The sequence below is a fragment of the Pinus tabuliformis genome, chromosome 1_1 (genome assembly GCF_031772625.1).
Source record: "Pinus tabuliformis cultivar Carrire ecotype Pingquan chromosome 1_1, CPIR1, whole genome shotgun sequence".
Taxonomy (NCBI): domain Eukaryota; kingdom Viridiplantae; phylum Streptophyta; class Pinopsida; order Pinales; family Pinaceae; genus Pinus; species Pinus tabuliformis.
Window position 1 is genome coordinate 831,919,762 of NC_142297.1, and position 19,109 is coordinate 831,938,870.

Below are 19,109 nucleotides of genomic sequence, written 5' to 3' on the forward strand. Positions count from 1 at the left end.
AGGACATTTCTATTGAACCTGGTCCCTAGCGAACCACTTGCCTTGATGATGGAGTTGGTTGGCTTTGACAACTTGATATAGTTGTATCCTCTGTTTCTGAGTGTTCTTGATCTATGTGTCCATGATCTGATCAGTTGTGGCATGTTCCATGCAGAGGGGGTTGATCTTTGTTGGTGTGAGTTGTTTTGCAATGTCAAATGTGTCCAACAATGGTGGGAAGAATGGCTGAAGGCGATCTACATTGAAAACTGGGTGCAGAACAAGGAACGGTGGGATGCTAAGCTTGAAGGCATTGCCACCGACGGCTTTGTGATGGTGTATGGCCCATATCGGAGTAGGCAAAGCTTGTGGTGGGGTTGAGAAAGGTGCTCTTTGTACAAATGAAGCCAAACTTTTTCGCCCACCTAAAACTTGTACAACACTCGATGTTGATCATGTCGCTGCTTGTACTTAGCATTGGATCTGTCCAATATATCATGGACCTATTGGAGGATTTGTTGAATGTTCCTAATGAAGTTGTTAGCCCTTTCAGCTTCAGACTGCACATGAGCCAAATCTACCTTAATGGTTGCAAATGATATGGCCACATCAACGGGGCATAATGGCTGAAATCCAAACCAGCTGTGGAGAGCTATGTTGTAGTTGTGTTAGACATAGGGGAGACTTTCATCCCATGTGCGTGGATGCTTCAAGTTGTATATGTGCAAAATGTGTATGATCATCCTATTGACAACCTTTGTTTCGCCATCCGTTTGGGGATGGAAAGCTGTGGACTTAGAGAGTTTTGTATCTAGCATCAACCAAAGACTTGACCAAAATGCACTCAGGAATCTGCTGTCCCAATCTGAGATAATGGACTATGGGATCCCAAAGTGTACCCACACTCGCTCAAAGAAGAGCTTAGCAGTGGCCTCTGTTGTGATACTCTTCTTTCACGCCACCATGACGACCATCTTATAGAATCTGTCGATGACCACGAAAATGCAACCGTTGTCGTGCTTAGTAGAAGGAAGGCTTGACATATAATCCATGGAGATATATTCCCAAGGCCATGCCTTTCTTCTTGATGGTTGGTTTGGCAATGGCACATGTAGTGCAGGATCTAATATATTTCCCAACACCCTGACGAAGTTTCGGACAATAAAAATACTTCTGCAATACCGCCACTGTTTTCCCTACTATGAAATGTCCAGTGACCCGACTGTAGTGCACCTCCAAAATCATCTTGTCACACTCGCTTGAAGGAACATATATGTGTCCCAAGTGGCATAACAGTGCATCCTGAAGGTGAAAATTTGGAACTTTCTTCCCTTCCAGGAGTGTCTGGTATATGCTGCCGAATTCTGGATCGCTCTTGTAAAGATGTGGCCACCCCGATGTCTCGTGCCCATAGGAGTCGAGCACAATGATTAGCGCCATGACCGATGGTTGGCTGAGGCAATCAACAACATTATTGGTGTTTCCCTTATTATACTTAATGTTCAAATGGAACTGTTGCATATAAGTGGACCTTTCTTGATGGCAATGGTTCTGCAACTTCCCTTGTGTCTGTATGAATTGTAGAGGTCAGTGGTTTGTGTGGATGACTGTTTCTTTCCCCATAATGTAATGCTTCCATTGACGGTAGGCCTGCACAATGGAATACATTTATTTATTGTAAGTGGAGTACTTTCAGACTGCGTCAGAAAGTGTCTCAATGTGGTAAGCCACTAGATGTCCATGTTGAGTAAGAACTGCACCAACAACATAGTCAGAGGCATGTGTCTCAATCTCAAATGGTTGTTACAGGTCTGGTAATGTGAGCACTAGTGTAGAATAGAGGTGATTCAACTTGGAGATCTCTCATCATTGGGTTTCCGACCAAAAGAACTTTGCTTTCGCTCCGCCCTTGGTGACTTGACTTAAAGGCCAAGTGATATGAGAGAACCCCAACACGAACCTAAGGTAGAAATTGGCAAGGCCCAAAAGGCTACGAAGATCTGTTTGAGTGGTTGGGGCTGGCTAATCCCAAACGACTTGTATCTTGGATGGGTCCACATGTACACCCTGCTCATCAATTATGTACCCCAAATATTGAACATGGGTCAGGCCAAAGGTTCGTTTCTCCAAGTTAGCACACAACTTGTGTTGTCGAAGGGTTTGAAGGACCCGTCGAATATGTTGGAGGTTCTCTAACAACTCTGGCTGAAGATCAAGATGTCATCTAAATACACCACCACGAATGCATTGGTGAAGGGCCGCAAGATGTCGTCCATCAGTCTCATGAAGGTTGCAGGGGCATTTTTCAACCCAAACAGTATGCCAGCCATTTGAAAAAGCCCTCCTTGGATTTGAAGGCAGACTTCCACACATCGGAGGGTTCGATATGCACCTGGTGATCACCTGACTTCAAGTCAATATTGCTAAAATATTTGGCCCCCTTAAGCTGGTCCATAAGGTCATCAATCCGTGAGATTGAGTACCTATTCTGGACAATGATCTTGTTGAGCACCTGATAGTCAATACAGAGCCTCCAGGTCCCATCCTTCTTTTGTACCAATATAATCGGGCTCCCACGGCGTGATGAGATTGGCCTGATGTGCCCTTTCTGCAATAGTTCTTGAATCTACCTCTTGATCTCATCATTCTCTAGAACAGAGCATCGATAGATCAGTCCATTGGGCAGTGACGTGCCTAGGGTCAGATCGATGGAGTGCTTGACCTAATAGTGCAGAGGTACCCCTATGGGTGAGGTGAAAATGTCCCTGTACTCCTCCACGACCTTGTCCATCTGTTGTTGTTGTGCATAGGAGCCCTGCCTGGAAGCCGTGGCCACAACCTTCTTCTTGCCTTGGGGGAGAATCATAAGGAAAACAAATTTCCTAGTCTGGGAAATGATCTTACTGCATTGCTTTGCAGTGATCAAAGAGATGGCGGTAGGTGGGGCTACCTCTGGTATCCTGTACAACTTATTAGCCAAAGTAATAATCACAGAGCGAGGTCTAGACTCATATACAACATGTCGCTTCCACAAGTATGGTTTTCCTAACAATACATCAGAAACTTCAAGAGGAGCAATGTCACACAGTACCTCATTCGTGAAAGGCTTGATGTTGTAGGGAAGGCGGCATTGTTGGCTGACGCGAAGATCTCATCCTTGGTGAAGCCACCCGATGGTGTACGATTGTGGATGTGTTGTAGTCTTTAGGCCCAACCGCTTCATGACTTTTGCTGAAATGAGGTTCTTTTAGCTCCTGCTGTTGACAATGAACTACAACGTAGAACCCTTCACCCACATATGTGAGTGGAAGATCCGTTCCCCTTCCTCTGGATATTCAGGCTCAATTTTCTAGATCTTTGTGGTGGCCACGGTGGCACTGGGCTCCACATCAATGATATGCTTCTCTTTGTCAATCCCCTTATCAGTTTTTGATTCAGAGTCGGAACCTGCGTCTAATTTAGAAGCCTTCAGCTCGGCCACCAGTGAATACTTGGCCTGACACTCGTATTGTGAGTGGAGCTCTTATGGAACTCACACCATTTTTCGGTGTCCTTCTTCATCTTCATGGTGTTGCTCTTTGCTTTCGGCTTCGACGGGTTTTCCTGGGTAGCCCTACCTTGGCTTGGTCCCTTGTTCTGTGGTTTGGAGGCACCTTTTCCTTGCTTTGGATTCGCGGATCCAAAGTCCTGCTTACTCTGTTTAAACTTCTGCTCAATCTTTATAGCGTATCGATATTCCTTGTAGAGCGAGGAAATGTCCAAGAACTCCATCTCGTCTTGGACGTATTTTTGTAGACAGTTGAGGTACTTGAGCACCAAATGCCACTCAGTATCCTTGATACCCAATTTCATGTGAAGGGTATGGAAAGTATTTGTGAACTCTGACACATCTTGGTCCCTTCCCTACCGTCGCGTGGTCCACTTTATGTATTTATCTTCTTAGCTCTGGACAAGGTAATATTTGGTGCATGGACTTTCCCGCACATACCCATAGTATGCATAAATACCTCTGTCCCAGGTAATTAACTCTCAAAGGAGTCAAATATCCATAATATCAATGGTTAAGGCCCTCTTACCATCATTCCTTTGTATCAAAACCAATCACCCCACCTAAATCACCTACCAGGACTCACCACTCCTTCACAATCTTTATTTAAACCTTCGTTAAAGCCTTCCATTTGCTTTTCCTTATCAAAACTTAAGAAACCTTTTAGAATCTTTATTTAGCCCATAAACCACGTATACAAAATCATTCCCCTTTAAACATTGGTTACGTATGGGTTTAACACATGAATACACTATCAACGCTCTTTTTCCATTGTAACCTTTTAACAAAGGAAATAGCTACAAACATACCTTTGCCCCACTTTGCTATGGTCTTTGCACACTTCCTGAGGCTAACTCCATCGCAATCGAACATCGCTCCATTCATGGTTCATGCATACATATATGCCTCACCTCCTCTCTGACTTCGATATTCACCTATTGAAATGTTCAATTCATACCTTTGCATTAAAACCTTTGGTGCAACACTTTCTGTGAATACGAAGGAATACATTACAACTCCGTTCCGAACATAGATACTCAGACTTCAAATTCTATGTACTCGCATTCATAACTATCAGCGGGTCTGCTCCCCGAAGTGTCGACACCTCCGATCACCGATTATCGCATATCAGCGATATTTCTATATCCCTTGACATCTTCGATAATGCAATTAGCGATTAGATCTGGGTCGTCGATCTGGACTTTCGATCTGACGGTCCAAGATCTATTGTAATCGCTCTCCTCAAGTCGGACCCTTTTCACTCCGATATGCCGATCTGATCCATTGCCCAGACCCGATAAGGGTATAAACTTCCGTCTATAATATTTCAGTTTCGGATTCCGATCCCAACAGTTGTTGATTGTCGATATTTCACTTCACGCTTCTCCCTTTTAATTAGTTTTTATGCTAAGTCCTCAAATCTTCCATGGTTTAACTCCTCTTCAAAGGATTTGATTCATTCACTGTTTTCGCTGCGACTCCCTCATGAGCTGATTCCTCAACGAATTCCCACTTCACTCCTTCTCTCCAAAGTTTTACTCTGCTTCTTCAATTTTTTTAAGGATTCTTTTTTGATTCCCCTGAATCAACTCTGTTCTTCTGCAACCTTCAGAATTCTGCCTGCAACCTATTGTAAAGCCTACGAATTCAAAGTAAATCATTAATGAAATACCCCCCAATGCACTGACACAGTCGGGAACAAACTTTGCATATATTAATGTAAAATCAAAGATTACATTCGAGACTCCTCAGTCTCGCACAGGCCTATTTTCAAATGTCAGTGGCCTCTCCCTCTATTCTTCTCGTAGGCTTACATATATCCAGAATGGTTCTATTGAACTAATTCTAGGGTAAATCCTAGATTGACTCCTAAATCTATTGAACCGACTACTAAATCCTCTGTCCATTATGTCCACTTCTAATTAATTCCTGAAGTCTCTCTCTCGTTCCTCGAATCTTGAAACTGTTTTAAGAGTCCTAATTGACCTCTATCTCTTGTCATTTATTCACCACTCATGTTCTCCTTTAATTCGAGAGCATTTACAACTTCCTCTCATTATCTAATTAAATCACTTAAAGTTCTAATATTACATTAATTTTTCACTTAGGAATCCAACTTCCTAAAAATACATGACCCCCTATGTCTACTTAATTATAATGATTTCCTCTTGGGTGAATGCTCTTGCATCAGACTCCCAAAGTAGAAAATATTCATGATCTCCTGATCATGTGTCTTCTGATCTTGGTCATTCTGGATCCCACACTTTGTTTGTAACTACCCAAATGTCTTGTTCCTTTGCTGCTATTGTACTTCTGCTATCTTTTGCTCCATCTTCTTCTTCTTGTTAATCAGATTCAAGTTCTGATTGATCTTGCTTCCTGCTGCCACCATTCTCTTCCATTTGAACTGCTTCATCGTCAGTTGCCACATTTCTTCAATTTCTGTTTCCAGTACACCTTTGTACTGGTCCATATTTTGTTTCTTACTTCTTACTCCTTCTCTTTGCTTTAGGTTGCTGTTTTTGTCCACTATTTCTTCAAACTGTTGTTCTTCTTCTTTACTTTCTTCAACTTTTGCCTTGGTTTCTTTGCTGACTTCTACTTTGCTTGCTATGACTTCTATGCTGACTCTTGCTTTACTTGTTGCCTCCCTATCATACTTGCCTCTTTCATGACTAAATCATGACTGTTCAGCACTCTTTCCAGTAATTTAACATTTTTGTTCCATGGATTGAATGCTTCCATCGAGTCTTCTTCTCTCATCTTTATTTGGTTGTTCAGTTGTGCCAAATTTCTTACAACATCTATAAAAAAACCTGCATTCACAAAACACTTGTTAAAATTAAAAGCATAAGGCTGTTGTGCCTTGTTTTCCTTTGGAAACAATTCAGTTTGTTGCACTGTTTCTTTCTCTTCTGTTAGCACATCAATATGTTGATTTGAACTTTCAAACGAATTCATGAGATTGTCCATTAGTCTCTCTTCCATACCATCTTCTTCAATGATATCTCCCTACTTTTGTCCACTGTAGTGAACTCCTTCTTCTGCAGTGTCAATTTGCTAAAATCTCATTATCATTTCCTTTTTCTAATGATTTTCATTCATGGCAATTCTTTTGTTTTCCCTTTTCAGCAGCCTATTTTGAACATCCATTCTCCGTTTTTCTAACTCCCTTCTTTGAAAATCCAATTTCCTATATAACTCAATAACTTCAATTGGACTAGATTTTGGAAATTTCACACAATTCTCCATACCTTCCCTTGTTATGGATAGATTGACAGATGTCCTTTCTCCCTTTGTTAAGTGTTTTGCATAGACTTCTTCTTCCTTAACATCTTTCAGTAGATGCCCTTCTTCTTTAGTACATTTTGCCTTGCTGTCCCTCTGTAACTCTTCTCCCAGAGTTAAACTTATCTCACCATCTGTGTTATCATTCTCCTGCATGTTTTTCATCCATAACATTAATAAAACTCATTTGATTACCTTTTTGAGACAATATTTCTTCATTCTTCATCAGAATAAGATCCTAATTCCTCATCTCTATGATAGCTTCTATAAACTCGTCCATAGGCTTTTTCTTCTGTATGCAGTCAAATTCTTCTTCTTCTGAGAAGTTTTCTTTGTCACCTTTTGCTTCTAGATATTCATCTCCTCTGAAGATATCTTCAAAAGGTTGCTTTTCTCCTGCAATATCTTCCATCATACACAAACTATCAGTTTTAAAAATATAAGACTCTGTGGTCTCACTTGATGGTTCAACCATCATATCTCCTTGCTATTCTAAATCCTTCATATGATTCAGAAATTCTTCGATGGTCTCTTCTTCAATCTCCTCAAGCCCTTCACTTGGTTGCTTGATATCATCCTCCAACTGCATTTGAGACCTATCTATCTCATCTTCTTCCAAAAAAAAATTTAGATTATGTTGGTCTTCTTCCTCCTTTATGAAAATATTAGCAAATTGTCCTTCCTTACATGTTTCACCTGCAAACATACACAAATTGTCAGTTTTAAAACCATGTGACCCTTTGGCCTCACTTGAAGTTTCAGTCTTCAAGTCTTCATCTTCACTTTCTCCCAGAATTTCTCCTTGTTCTGGTTCACAAATGGACTCTTCCATTTCTAACTCAACTTCCTTGAGTTTTTCCCTCAACCACTTCACTTGCTTTTGTTGTAGCCTTCTCTACATCTCATGCCACTCCACTGGCTTCCTCCTCAAGACCCAACCTAGTCTTTGGCTTTCCTCAAGCATTCTCCTTAATGCATTGAGTTGTTCTTTTAACTCTGCAATCTCCTGGTCAATTTCTTCTTGACTCATCCTCTTGCCATCTACTTTTGCATCCTCTTTCTTCATCTTTCTTGTGTTGCGGCTTCTCTCTAAACCTATGCTATGACTATCAGTAGTCATATTCTTCTACTCTTTCTTCATGAGCTCCTCACTCATTTGCAATAAGCCATTGCTACATCTAGTCCTCCTCGCTGCAATCTTACCTCACTGAGCTCTCCTCACTCAATCTTTTGGTAAGCATGGTATTCTATCTGGAACCTCCTCTTGAGAAACACGTTTGCTCCTTCTAGGCTTCTGCAATCTCTTGAGAACACTTCAGCTGTCCTCTCTCTGTCCAATATCTTGTTGGATTCTTCAGGTTCACTGCCACTTCTTTATCAAAGTGTTCTCCTTACTTTGTTTTTAAAAACACATCTGGTTTTCTTCTCACAACTTCTCTTGCTGTCACCTGTGCATTAGTATAAAAACACACATTCCCAATTTAAAACAGAACATATTACCTCACTTTCAAGATCTCAGCATGATCTTGGTTCACCATTCCACCTATACTTTGGATGGATTGTCCTCTGGTTTTGTTTCCAAGTCCTCTTTCCTTTAGAACTTGCATTAAGCAATCTTGCTTTCTCTTTCCTCTGTTCCTCTCTACTCCAAGCCTCTGCTGGAACTGCTACAATCTTCCGGAACTTCAAAAGTTCTCCTTAAAGTCTTCTATTGTAGTCTCTATCATTCATCCATTAATGTATGCACATGACCTTCTTCTGTGTGCAAACTCCCTTTCGCAAAAATCTTTCCCCGCTCTAATTTCAAACCTGCTCTGATTACAGATCTGATTTGATACCACTCATGGTGTAGAGACTTTCCCACACATACCCACAACATGCATAAATATGCATAAATACCTCCGTCGTAGGTAATTAACTCTCAAAGGAGTCAAATCTCCATAATATCAATGGTTAAGGCCCTCTTACCATCATTCCTTTGTATCGGAACCAATCACCCCGCCTAAATCACCTATCGGGACTCACCACTCCTTCACAATCTTTATTTAAACCTTCGTTAAAGCCTTCCATTTTTTTTCCTTATCAGAAATTAAGAAACCTTTCAGAATCTTTATTTAGCCCATAAACTACGTATACATAATCATTCCCCTTTAAACATTGGTTACGTATGGGTTTAACACATGAATACACTATAGGCGCTCTTTTTCTGTTATAACCTTTTAACAAAGGAAATAGCTACAAACATACCTTTTCCCTGCTTTGCTATGGTCTCTGCACACTTCCCGAGGCTAACTCCATCGCAATGGCCATCGCTCCATTCATGTTTCATGCATACATATATGCCTCACCTCCTCTCCAACTCCGATATTCACCTATCGGAACGTTCAATTCATACCTTTGCATTAAAACCTTCAACGCAACACTTTCCGTGCTTACGAAGGAATACATTACAACTCTGCTTCGAACATAGATACTCAAACTTCAAATTCTATGTACTCACATTCATAACTATCGGCAGGTCCGCTTCTCGAAGTGTCGACACCTCCAATCATTGATTATCGCATATCGACGATATTGCCATATCCCTTGATAGCTACGATAATGCGATTAGTGATCAGATCTGGGCTGTCGATCTGGACTTTCGATCCGACGGTCCAAGATCTATCGCAATCTCTCTCCTCAAGTTAGACCCTTTTCACTCTGATATGCCTTCTGATCCATCGCCCGGACCTTATAAGGGTATAAACTTCTGTCTATAATATTTCAGTTCCAGATTCCAATCCCAACTCTGTTTTGCGCTGAATTTTAATGTAACTTGGATTTTTCTACTTGCAGTCCAAAATTACACAATTACTTCGCCGATGCGATATTCCGCTTGCTTTTTATTGAGATCGTCTGGACCGTTGATCTTCCAGATCCAACAGTTGCTAAGCATCGATATTTCACTTCACGCTTCTCCCTTTTACTTAGCTTTTATGCTAAGTTCTCAAATCTTCCATGGTTTAACGCCTCTTCAAAAGGTTTGATTCGTTCACTGTTTTTGCTGCGACTCCCTCATGAGCTGTTTCCTCAGCGAATTCCCACTTTGCTCCTTCTCTCCAGAGTTTTACTCTGCTTCTTCAATTGTTTCAAGGATTCCTTTTCGATTCCTCTGAATCAACTCCGTTCCTCTGCATCCTACAGAATTCTGCCTGAAACCTGTTGCAGAGCCTACGAATTCACAGTACATCATTCATGAAATACCCCCCAATGCACTAACACAGTCAGGAACAAACTCTGCATATATTAATGTAAAAGCAAAGATTACATTCGAGACTCCTCGATCTCGCACATGCCTATTTTCCAATGTCAGTGGCCTCTCCCTCTATTTGCCTGTAGGCTTACATATATCCAAATTGGTTCTGTTGAACTAATTCTGGGGTAAATCCTAGATTGACTCCTAAATCTATTGAACCAAATCCTAAATCCTTTGTCCATTATGTCCACTTCTAATTAATTCCTAAAGTTTCTCTCTCATTCCTCGAATCCTGAAACTGTTTTAAGAGTCCTAATTGACCTCTATCTCTTGTCATTTATTCACCACTCATGTTCTCCTTTAATTCGAGAGCATTTACAACTTCCATGAACAAGATTATTTTAGCCTTTGTCATTATTTACAAGATGTTCATGGAAGAGAATGGAATTCAAAGAGTTGTCTTGGAAATCTTGTTTAACACATATAAAATACTTTATGTGAAAGAGAAAAAAAAAACATGATTTGATTTTAAAGCTTCCCTAAAAGAGTGGCACACATTTGTCGATATGGTTCCTGTGAGGGATTATCTATGAAAGATGTTTGGAGGACTTTTTTTGTCACAAAGTTACACATAAATTTTCCAAACATGTTAAAATTATGACAAACAATCACTTGCATGTGAGTTGATTCTTAAGACAAAAAATTTCTATCATTGGTTGCATTACATGAAGTTTTACTAACAAGGTGTACCCATAGGATGCCATTTTTTATTTGATGATTGGGATGGTAATTTCATAATTATATGTCATTTTTTATTTGATGATTTGGATGGTAATTTCATAATTATATTAGGTGAATGTGAAAAATTTTAAATCACTTATCCACACAGTGGCGTTTGTTTGCATGGTAATTTCATAATTGTTTGAGGTAAATGTGAAAAAGTAAATATGGATTTAGAGATGCAAGGTTGTTAGTATTTGAAATTTCTTATGTTCATGTAGAAATGATGACTAGAGTATCCTAACATATTTCATTTATGAAATTTTTAATTATAGAGATTTCTTTTTATTTCATTATAAAAAAAAATTATTTGTAAATAAACTTGTTATAATAGTATAAAGCAATACCATAACTTAACAATACTATATACTTCAAAACCATTTAATATATATATTATTTTACTTTCTCTTGGATTTTCGTGTTTTTCATGTCCATTATTCACACCACTACTAATAGGATAGCACAAGATTAGAACCCAAAATTTCTAGTTCAATAAAACTTCATTCCACACGTCACTGAAACTAAACCAAAAAAACAACTTTACCATCCATCTCAATTAAGATTTAATCTTAATCATCTATATAATATTTATTAAATTAAAATTTCAAAACTTTATTCAAAATAATCTTATATATAAAATATTGAAAAAATTTCAAAACTTTATTCAAAATAATCTTATATATAAAATATTGAAAATAATACTTATAATTATTGAAAATAATACTGATAATTATAAAAATGATTGATGTTACATATCATGTATTGAAAATAACACTTATAATTAAAAAATCTATTGTAAATTTCTTTTGTAATGGTCACGGTTCTAAATCAAATTTTACCCCCTATAGGAATCATGAAGTGACAAATGCCATTCAAAATCTTGTGTGATACACAATTCGACATAAACCTGTCACTTCAAAAATTGGCATTGACATAGTCCGACTGTAGATATATACAGGTGTTGTGTTTCAGTCCAGACATTCATTGGTTATTGGCTCATTCTACTGATGGCCGAAGTTTCCCACTTTTCATTTGCGGCCGTTATGGCGGCCTTGATGATTGCAGTAAGTTTCGCTACGACAGACGATCCCCAGACTACGGTAGTGAGCAAAGGCTGCAGCCCAGTGCCAGCTTATACCAATGTTAATGCCACAACGTTCTGCGAAAATCTGAATTCTGTTTTGGCATCGCTCCTGCCAAATCTCTTCAAAAATGGCTTCGCATTTTCAGGCACAGACAAAGCTGGTAAAACGGGCCCAGATTGTGGTCTCGCAGTGTGTCGGAGGTATTTAAGCACGCGCGAGTGCTCAGAATGCTTCACGGATGGTAGTTGAAAATTTTGATTCAGTCAATAAAAAAAATTAATAATTTAGGGTTAGCGGTTTTTGGGCTAAGAAGTTTTGATAATTCATGTTTTTTATTATTTGTTAAGATGAAGTTTATTTAAAGGGTTGAATGCAAGAATAACAATTTATTGGAATCATGATTGTTGTTACACCAAAACTCCATAGGTGTTAGTCAATAATTGCATGGCCAAAGTTAAAGATCTATAAAGGTGGTTAGTCCATGTGGTGAAACACACTAGTAGTGTTAGTTTATCCAATGTCCAACACAACTTAGATCCATTTTAAGTCCAAATTATCCCTCTAAATTTTTGATAAATATAAATTTAAAATAAATCTAAACTAGTTTAATTAAAACTCTTTCCCTGTTTAATTAAAAAACTGATACAATTCAAAATAAAAAACATTATTTGTAAAATAAATTATATTAAAATAAATCATTAATCTATAACTTAAAATTTAATTTAAACTTTTCTGTTAAATTTTATGTAAATTATATATAAAACACTTATCAAAATTCTGAATTTTAATATTATAAAAAATATAAATTAAAAATTGAGGTCAATAGTTTTTTTTTTTTTTTTTTACTAAACTAAAGTTTTCACAAAAATATATTGGAAGTTTCTAAATTATAAATTTTTATAAGTAATTTTTCTTTTTTTTTTATAAGTCAAAGTTTACCTCAAAGCTCATATCGGATAATGAGCCTAAATTTGATTGAGTCAAACAATATATCTACATCGTGTACAAGGTCATATCCGAGGATGAGTCTAAACGTTGAGATTTTGACAAAACTCGTTCCTTCGAGCGAACTTAGAAGATTTTCCACCACACAAACGAAATTAAATATTAAATCAGATATTCTCTGCAGGAGTCCACGGCCCAGCCCAAATGGTTAAATTTTGACGCCTCCAAAGGCCAAATCGGCGCTCAATCACCTAACTCAAATTCCATGCATGCTTTGAAGCACTAAAGAATTCCGTGTATATTGCAGAAGCTGAAATCCTCGACGCCCTCCAAACCCTCTGGGAATGGATGTGAAGCGGAAAACTGTGGAATCCCTTGTGAATCTGTTGAAATCCTCATCATCATCGGAAGAAGAACAGAAAGACGCCGTCTGCGAGCTCCGTCTGCTCGCCAAATGCGGCGACGATCACCGCATCTCGATAGTCGAAGCAGGCGCGGTGCCATATCTTCTTGCTCATCTCTACTCTGCCAACGCCAAACTGCAAGAAAACGCGATCACGGCCCTTCTGAATCTCTCAATCTACACCCCAAATCGCGAGGTCATAATGTCAAGCCGTGGCGCTCTGGACGCCATCGCGCACTGTCTCACGGCAGGGCGGAGCCTGGAGGGGAAGCAGAACGCCGCGGCCGCCATATTCAGCCTTCTTGTCGTGGAAAGTTACAGGGCAATAGTAGGTGACCGCCCGGAGGTTATCAGAGGTTTGCTAGATTTAATCCACCAGGGAATCCCCAAGTGGACCAAGGATGCCCTAAGAACCCTCTTTCATTTGGCTCTTTATCCGCCGAATAGGCCGAAAATGGTCTCCGCGGGAGTCGTTCCGGTGATCTTTTCGCCGCTGATGAACTCGGGGATGGGAATCGTGGAGGATGCGACGGCTGTTATAGCCCAGGTAGCCGGCTGCGGCGAGAGCGAAAAGGCTTTTAAAAAGATTCTTGGGATTGAAGTACTAGTGTATTTGTTGGACACCGGGACTCCTAGGGTTCGGGAGAACGCGGCGTCGGCGTTGCTGAATTTGGCACAGTGCGGAAGGAAGCAGGTTGCAGATGATATCTTGGATGTGCAGAGCGCCATGCCGGCTCTTAGTCTGCTGCTCACCTCCGGTACAACGAGATGTAAAAGTAAAGTCAGTTCTTTGGTCAGTCTTTTGTTGGTTCATGAAAGACGACCAGCGAGTGCCATGTTTTGAACAGAATAAATATATATAGATAGATAGATATGAGCTTGTAAATTATTTTCCTGGGAAGATGCCTCAATCCTTCAAATGGTGTCCTCCTTATCTTTCTTAATGTGGAAAGATAAAATACGGCAAATACACACTTCTCGGTTCTATATTGGACTTGTCCCTTAATTTGTTAGTGCACTTATCGCAGATTTTGGATTGGCTAGGTTCTTTCCCGAAGGTTTCTACCAGACTAGGAAGAACAAGGTAAATTGTGCAATTCATTTATTAACTTCATCTTATCTCTTGTGAATTGCTGAAATGTGATTGATATGACCATAGTAAATTTATTAACAATCAAATTATGGGTATCATTGTAATGTATAGTAAAAAAAAATATTTTTAAAACTTCCAATAATATAATTTTCCATTAAAGAAATATAGTTTAGGAGAATATTTTGCCATAAGAATTATACGCTTAATGTTGGTGCATGTGTGTTATGATGTTGAACACTAAATAAAGAAATAACATTAATTTTTGTTGACTAAAATGAATGTTTTAATTGAGTAGTAGTTATTCAGCTTTGAATGTTTCATAATAAATAATCCAACCTACATTGAATCAACGTCAACCCATTATCATGTTTTCATATTAAGTAGGCATAAAGAAAACATGCATCTACTATTCATAAACCGAAGCAAATGAAACAAACAATAAATGTAAGAAATCAATACAGACAAGTGGAGTAGGTAGAAAGAAGATCTATAGGTGGAGCCATGGAAGATTGATACTTACCACTTGTAAATCCAAACAACAAGAGGATGAGGAGTTGATTTGAATTGGAATTTTTTTCCCTATATGAGCAACAATAGGGTTCACCACAACCAAAGTTTTTGATCTTCATTGTTCACTACTAAATATATTCTCAATAAATAGGTGATGCATATATGCATGAGCTCCATTACAATAGGATTACATTGTAAAAATGATAACAATTCATTTTTTGAACTATTATGATATGGAGAAAAGTTGTTAATATTCCTTTTTTTAATTTCCATGGTATATAGAGAAATGACTAGTAAAGGAAAAAACAAACCATTAAAATAATGACAAGTAAAATATATTATGAAATGCTTCCTTATTGTTCTTTTACTTTTTGTTAGTGATCTCTAACCACTCTTCGTATGTCATAATTTGCAAAAAAGAAGAAAGGTGTCACGAAGTCATCTCCTTGAATTCACTTGGTAATCATGGCTCAAAATTGTTCTCTCCTCAAAGCTCCCCTTTTTTGAGCCTCTTATGGATGCAACCTTTATTTAATATAGTAATAAATATCTATATGATGACAATACTATTAGTCTAAATGTGTTTCTCTTTACACAAAATGGGCAATCACAAAGGAAGGTAGCTCTTGGAAGCTCGTATGCAATATGATTGCAATTATAGGGGTCCTTAACACTCCCCTCCCCCTTCGCCCATACATTTTCTCTTTGCTTACCTAAGCCCCTTACTAAATAAGTAACTTGGTGGCCAAGGCCTTAACTGATTAATCATGCACTGGTACCTCTCCCCTTCTTTTTATGTCTATTACCTCCCTGTCACTCCCCTATGTGCCATCAATAGACATGGCAAGTTTTACCATAGGTTAAGATTATAATATGACCTTGGATTCGAAACTTAAGGACTCTACTATCGGGGAACGACCTTGATCTATAAATGGATTTTCCATTGGATATCCTAGAAAGACATAACATGTAGTCGCCACCGTTGATCCAACAATTGATTCAATCGATTATGTCGAACATCTAGTTGTTTATTATGTTTCGTAGGTTGATCCAACTGATGAAGCAGTTGTTTTAGTCGTTGATCATGACCCAATCCCAAAGAAATTTTTGTTGAGAAACCAATAGGTTAGCAAATTAGGATCAATTTCTCTTACTTGATAATTGCTTGTGAATATTTGTTGGCTTCTTATTCCTTTTATTACACTCTCTTCATCAAACAATTACCAAGACATAAAACATGAAGATCACAAGAGACAAAGAACACAAAGATGTAGGCTTCAAGCGAGGGAAAAACCCCATAAGGGGGAAAACACAAACAACTCCTCTTCTTATTGAATCATATCAAAGTGAGAAATACAAGACCCAAATACCAAGACCAAAAATTCCCACAAGACCTAAGTCAGCTTTCCTTTAATCCTTTCTCAAGAAAGTCAAATCCAACCAAGTCAACGCTAGTCAACACCCTTCAAATCTGATCAAACTTTGAATTTTCGACCCCTACAACAAATCTAAAATTTCTGGCCCGTGCACTAGTTTGAAATTTCGTGCATGTGGCAGAATTAGAGCACAAGAAAAACACAAGAATTCCTTCCTTTTAGGTAATAGTGAAGTCGAGTAGGTTGAATGTAGTGTTGAACCATTTATCTAGGGTACTTTCTAGAGAAGATGCAAAGAACATGGGATATAGCTTACCTAATGCAAAACTATTCAACATTAAGATGGTAGATAATCACTTTGCAAAGATCATTCGAATCCTTAAGGAACTACAACGACAGTCACTCCACAAGGTTATAAAATCGTACAGAAGAAACAATTAGTAGTTAAGGCAACAAATTATCATTTGGTTGCAGGTTGTTTATATAATTTGGGTGCATATGGTATATTTCATCATTGTGTATTAGAATAGGGAATATCGCCTATCTTGACAAAGGCATATGAAGGAGTGGCCAAATGCTAATATGAAACGAAAGTTATCAAGCAAAAGACCTTGCACACGGGTCTTTGATGGTTGGCAGTTCACCGTCACACGAAAGAGTTTTGTTGTAGATGTGATATTTGTCAAAGAGTGAGAAAACCATCACGTTGGGATGAAATGCTACTACAACCACAGGTAACACTACAACCATTTGATAAGTGGATAGTGGATTTCATTAGGCCGATCAACCTTGCTTGTTATATTATAACCATGATGGATTATTTGACCGATTGGCTAAGGCAATGTTTGTCAAAGAATGCAGTGCAAAGACTGCAACACCGGTCTTATTTGAAAATGTCATCACATGTCTTGGTTGTTCCAAGATTTTGATGAGACCCAATTTCTAAATTGAACCATTGATGTCAAAGACTATAGCGCAGATACTACATAACATTTCTTATTTGAAATTATTGTCACATGTTTTGGTTTTTCTAGGATTTTGATGAGTGACCAAGGAACTCACTTTATGAATTGAACCATCAAAGCACTAACGTAGGAATTCAAGTGCACCATCAGAAAAGTACTCCATACCATCCATAAGCGAATAACATAGTAGAGGCCTTCAATAAAATTTTCAAGAACACATTGACGAAGGTTTTTTATGTGAGTAAGGATGATTGAGAATTGACAATTTCTACAATACTTTGGGCATATCGAACTATGTTGAAGAAACTTATAGAACATACACCATTTCGATTAATATATGGGCAAGAAGTAGAAATGCCCATGGAATTAAGTACCTAGTCTTTGTATTGGTGTCACATCAAGCTTGACCATTTCAAGTGAAGTAGAACAGAGACTGAAAAATTTATTACGACTATTAGAAGATAGGTTCATAGCAACTTTCCACCAAAAATATACAAAAAATGAGGGAAAAGGAATGGCAGGATAAACAATTCTATACTGATGATCTCATATAATTGTATGATAGTAAGTTTCTGAAGCAGTCCTGTAAATTTCAAATGTATTCGCTAGGACCATATATTATTAAGTATATCACAAATACAAGGATTATCCAACTAGAGAAACTAAATGAGGAGCCCCTCAAGGGACATGTCAATGGGATTTCGCTGAAATTCTACAAAGACAAATGATCCACCTCTCAAAGGTATTTGTTTTTGGGAACAAGAAAGAAAATAAAAGAAATACTTTCTTTGTGTTTGTAGGTAGATGTGGAGAAGGAGAAAAATGTGAATACTTTGTGACCATAAAGAACAACATGTCGGGTCTAATAGAATAGAGCTTCCACATTGCAATGAACAAATAACACACCGCACACTGAGAGCGCCAGGCGATCTCGTGAACATACAACTGAATGGACCACGTAGTACTAAAAATGACCAGGAAGGTGGAATATAGTTGGAAATCGATGATGATAATGGGAACCAAAACAATACAGAAAAAGGCACCAAAAAAAGTATGTGCTACCCACATGGACTGGACATTGTGGAACTTTATTAAAAGCAACATTAAAACTATTAAAGGAAAAAACTATTCTAAATCGACGATTCTAAATGAAAGGCTTCTGACATGACCTCCAACATGGCCAGGTGCACAAAATGAAGTTCCCACCTAGAAATCCCCCCCCCCATATGAGATCAACAAGGTTATTGCGGGATTATGATGGTATCCCCAAAATTATTGCATTTGGAAAGACGCGTAAGGCACATAAATATCTATTGGTTCATCTAATTCAATATTATTTATGTTTGTAATTGTAATTGTTGGGCCGAAGTTTGAGAGAAAACAAGAGTCCAAAGACTAGAAGAGTAGGCATTGTAGGAGCATATCTTGCTACCAAATACAAACACCATGGCTTCTTCCTCAACATTAAAGAAACCTAGAACAAAGGGCACTAGCACTTTTCCACCCCCACCACTTGCAAGACCTTCTGCACCAACTACAAGATTTGCAACCTATTGTCGCTGTTACAACCCCCTCCAAAATTTTCCTATATTCAAATTTTGGAGCCTCCTGTTGATCATGTAAACTGCCACTTTGAGTTGTTAAAGTAATCTATGGTCTTACTTTTCTAAGTGTTCAAGTATTCTTCTAGAAATTCTAAGTGTTGTTCCCTTCACATGCACACTTCCAAAGATAGGCTAAGTGCCCTTGATACTGATAGTGTTGTGCACTCTCTGTCAACAATCATTGCACACTCCTTGCTAACAGTAACTATACACTCTTAACTGATAGTCATTGCGTACTCCCTATCAACATTTAATGTGTAGTTTTCGATGCTAGTGATTATGCCGTCCCTAGAGATGGT

General features: G+C 38.4%; 1 protein-coding gene across 1 annotated transcript; it reads left to right on the forward strand.

Moving 5' to 3' along the window:
• The first annotated feature begins 13,048 nt into the window (after positions 1–13,048).
• LOC149216698 (U-box domain-containing protein 1-like) lies at positions 13,049–14,106 on the forward strand. The gene has a single exon (XM_089390044.1). The coding sequence runs from the start codon at positions 13,204–13,206 to the stop codon at positions 14,104–14,106; it is 903 nt and encodes a 300-aa protein (XP_089246170.1). The 5' UTR covers positions 13,049–13,203.
• Positions 14,107–19,109: the final 5,003 nt, after the last annotated feature.

Bases quoted from the DNA above. Each gene is read 5' to 3' on its own strand.
- LOC149216698 (XM_089390044.1), top strand. From the start codon at position 13,204: ATGGATGTGAAGCGGAAAACTGTGGAATCCCTTGTGAATCTGTTGAAA.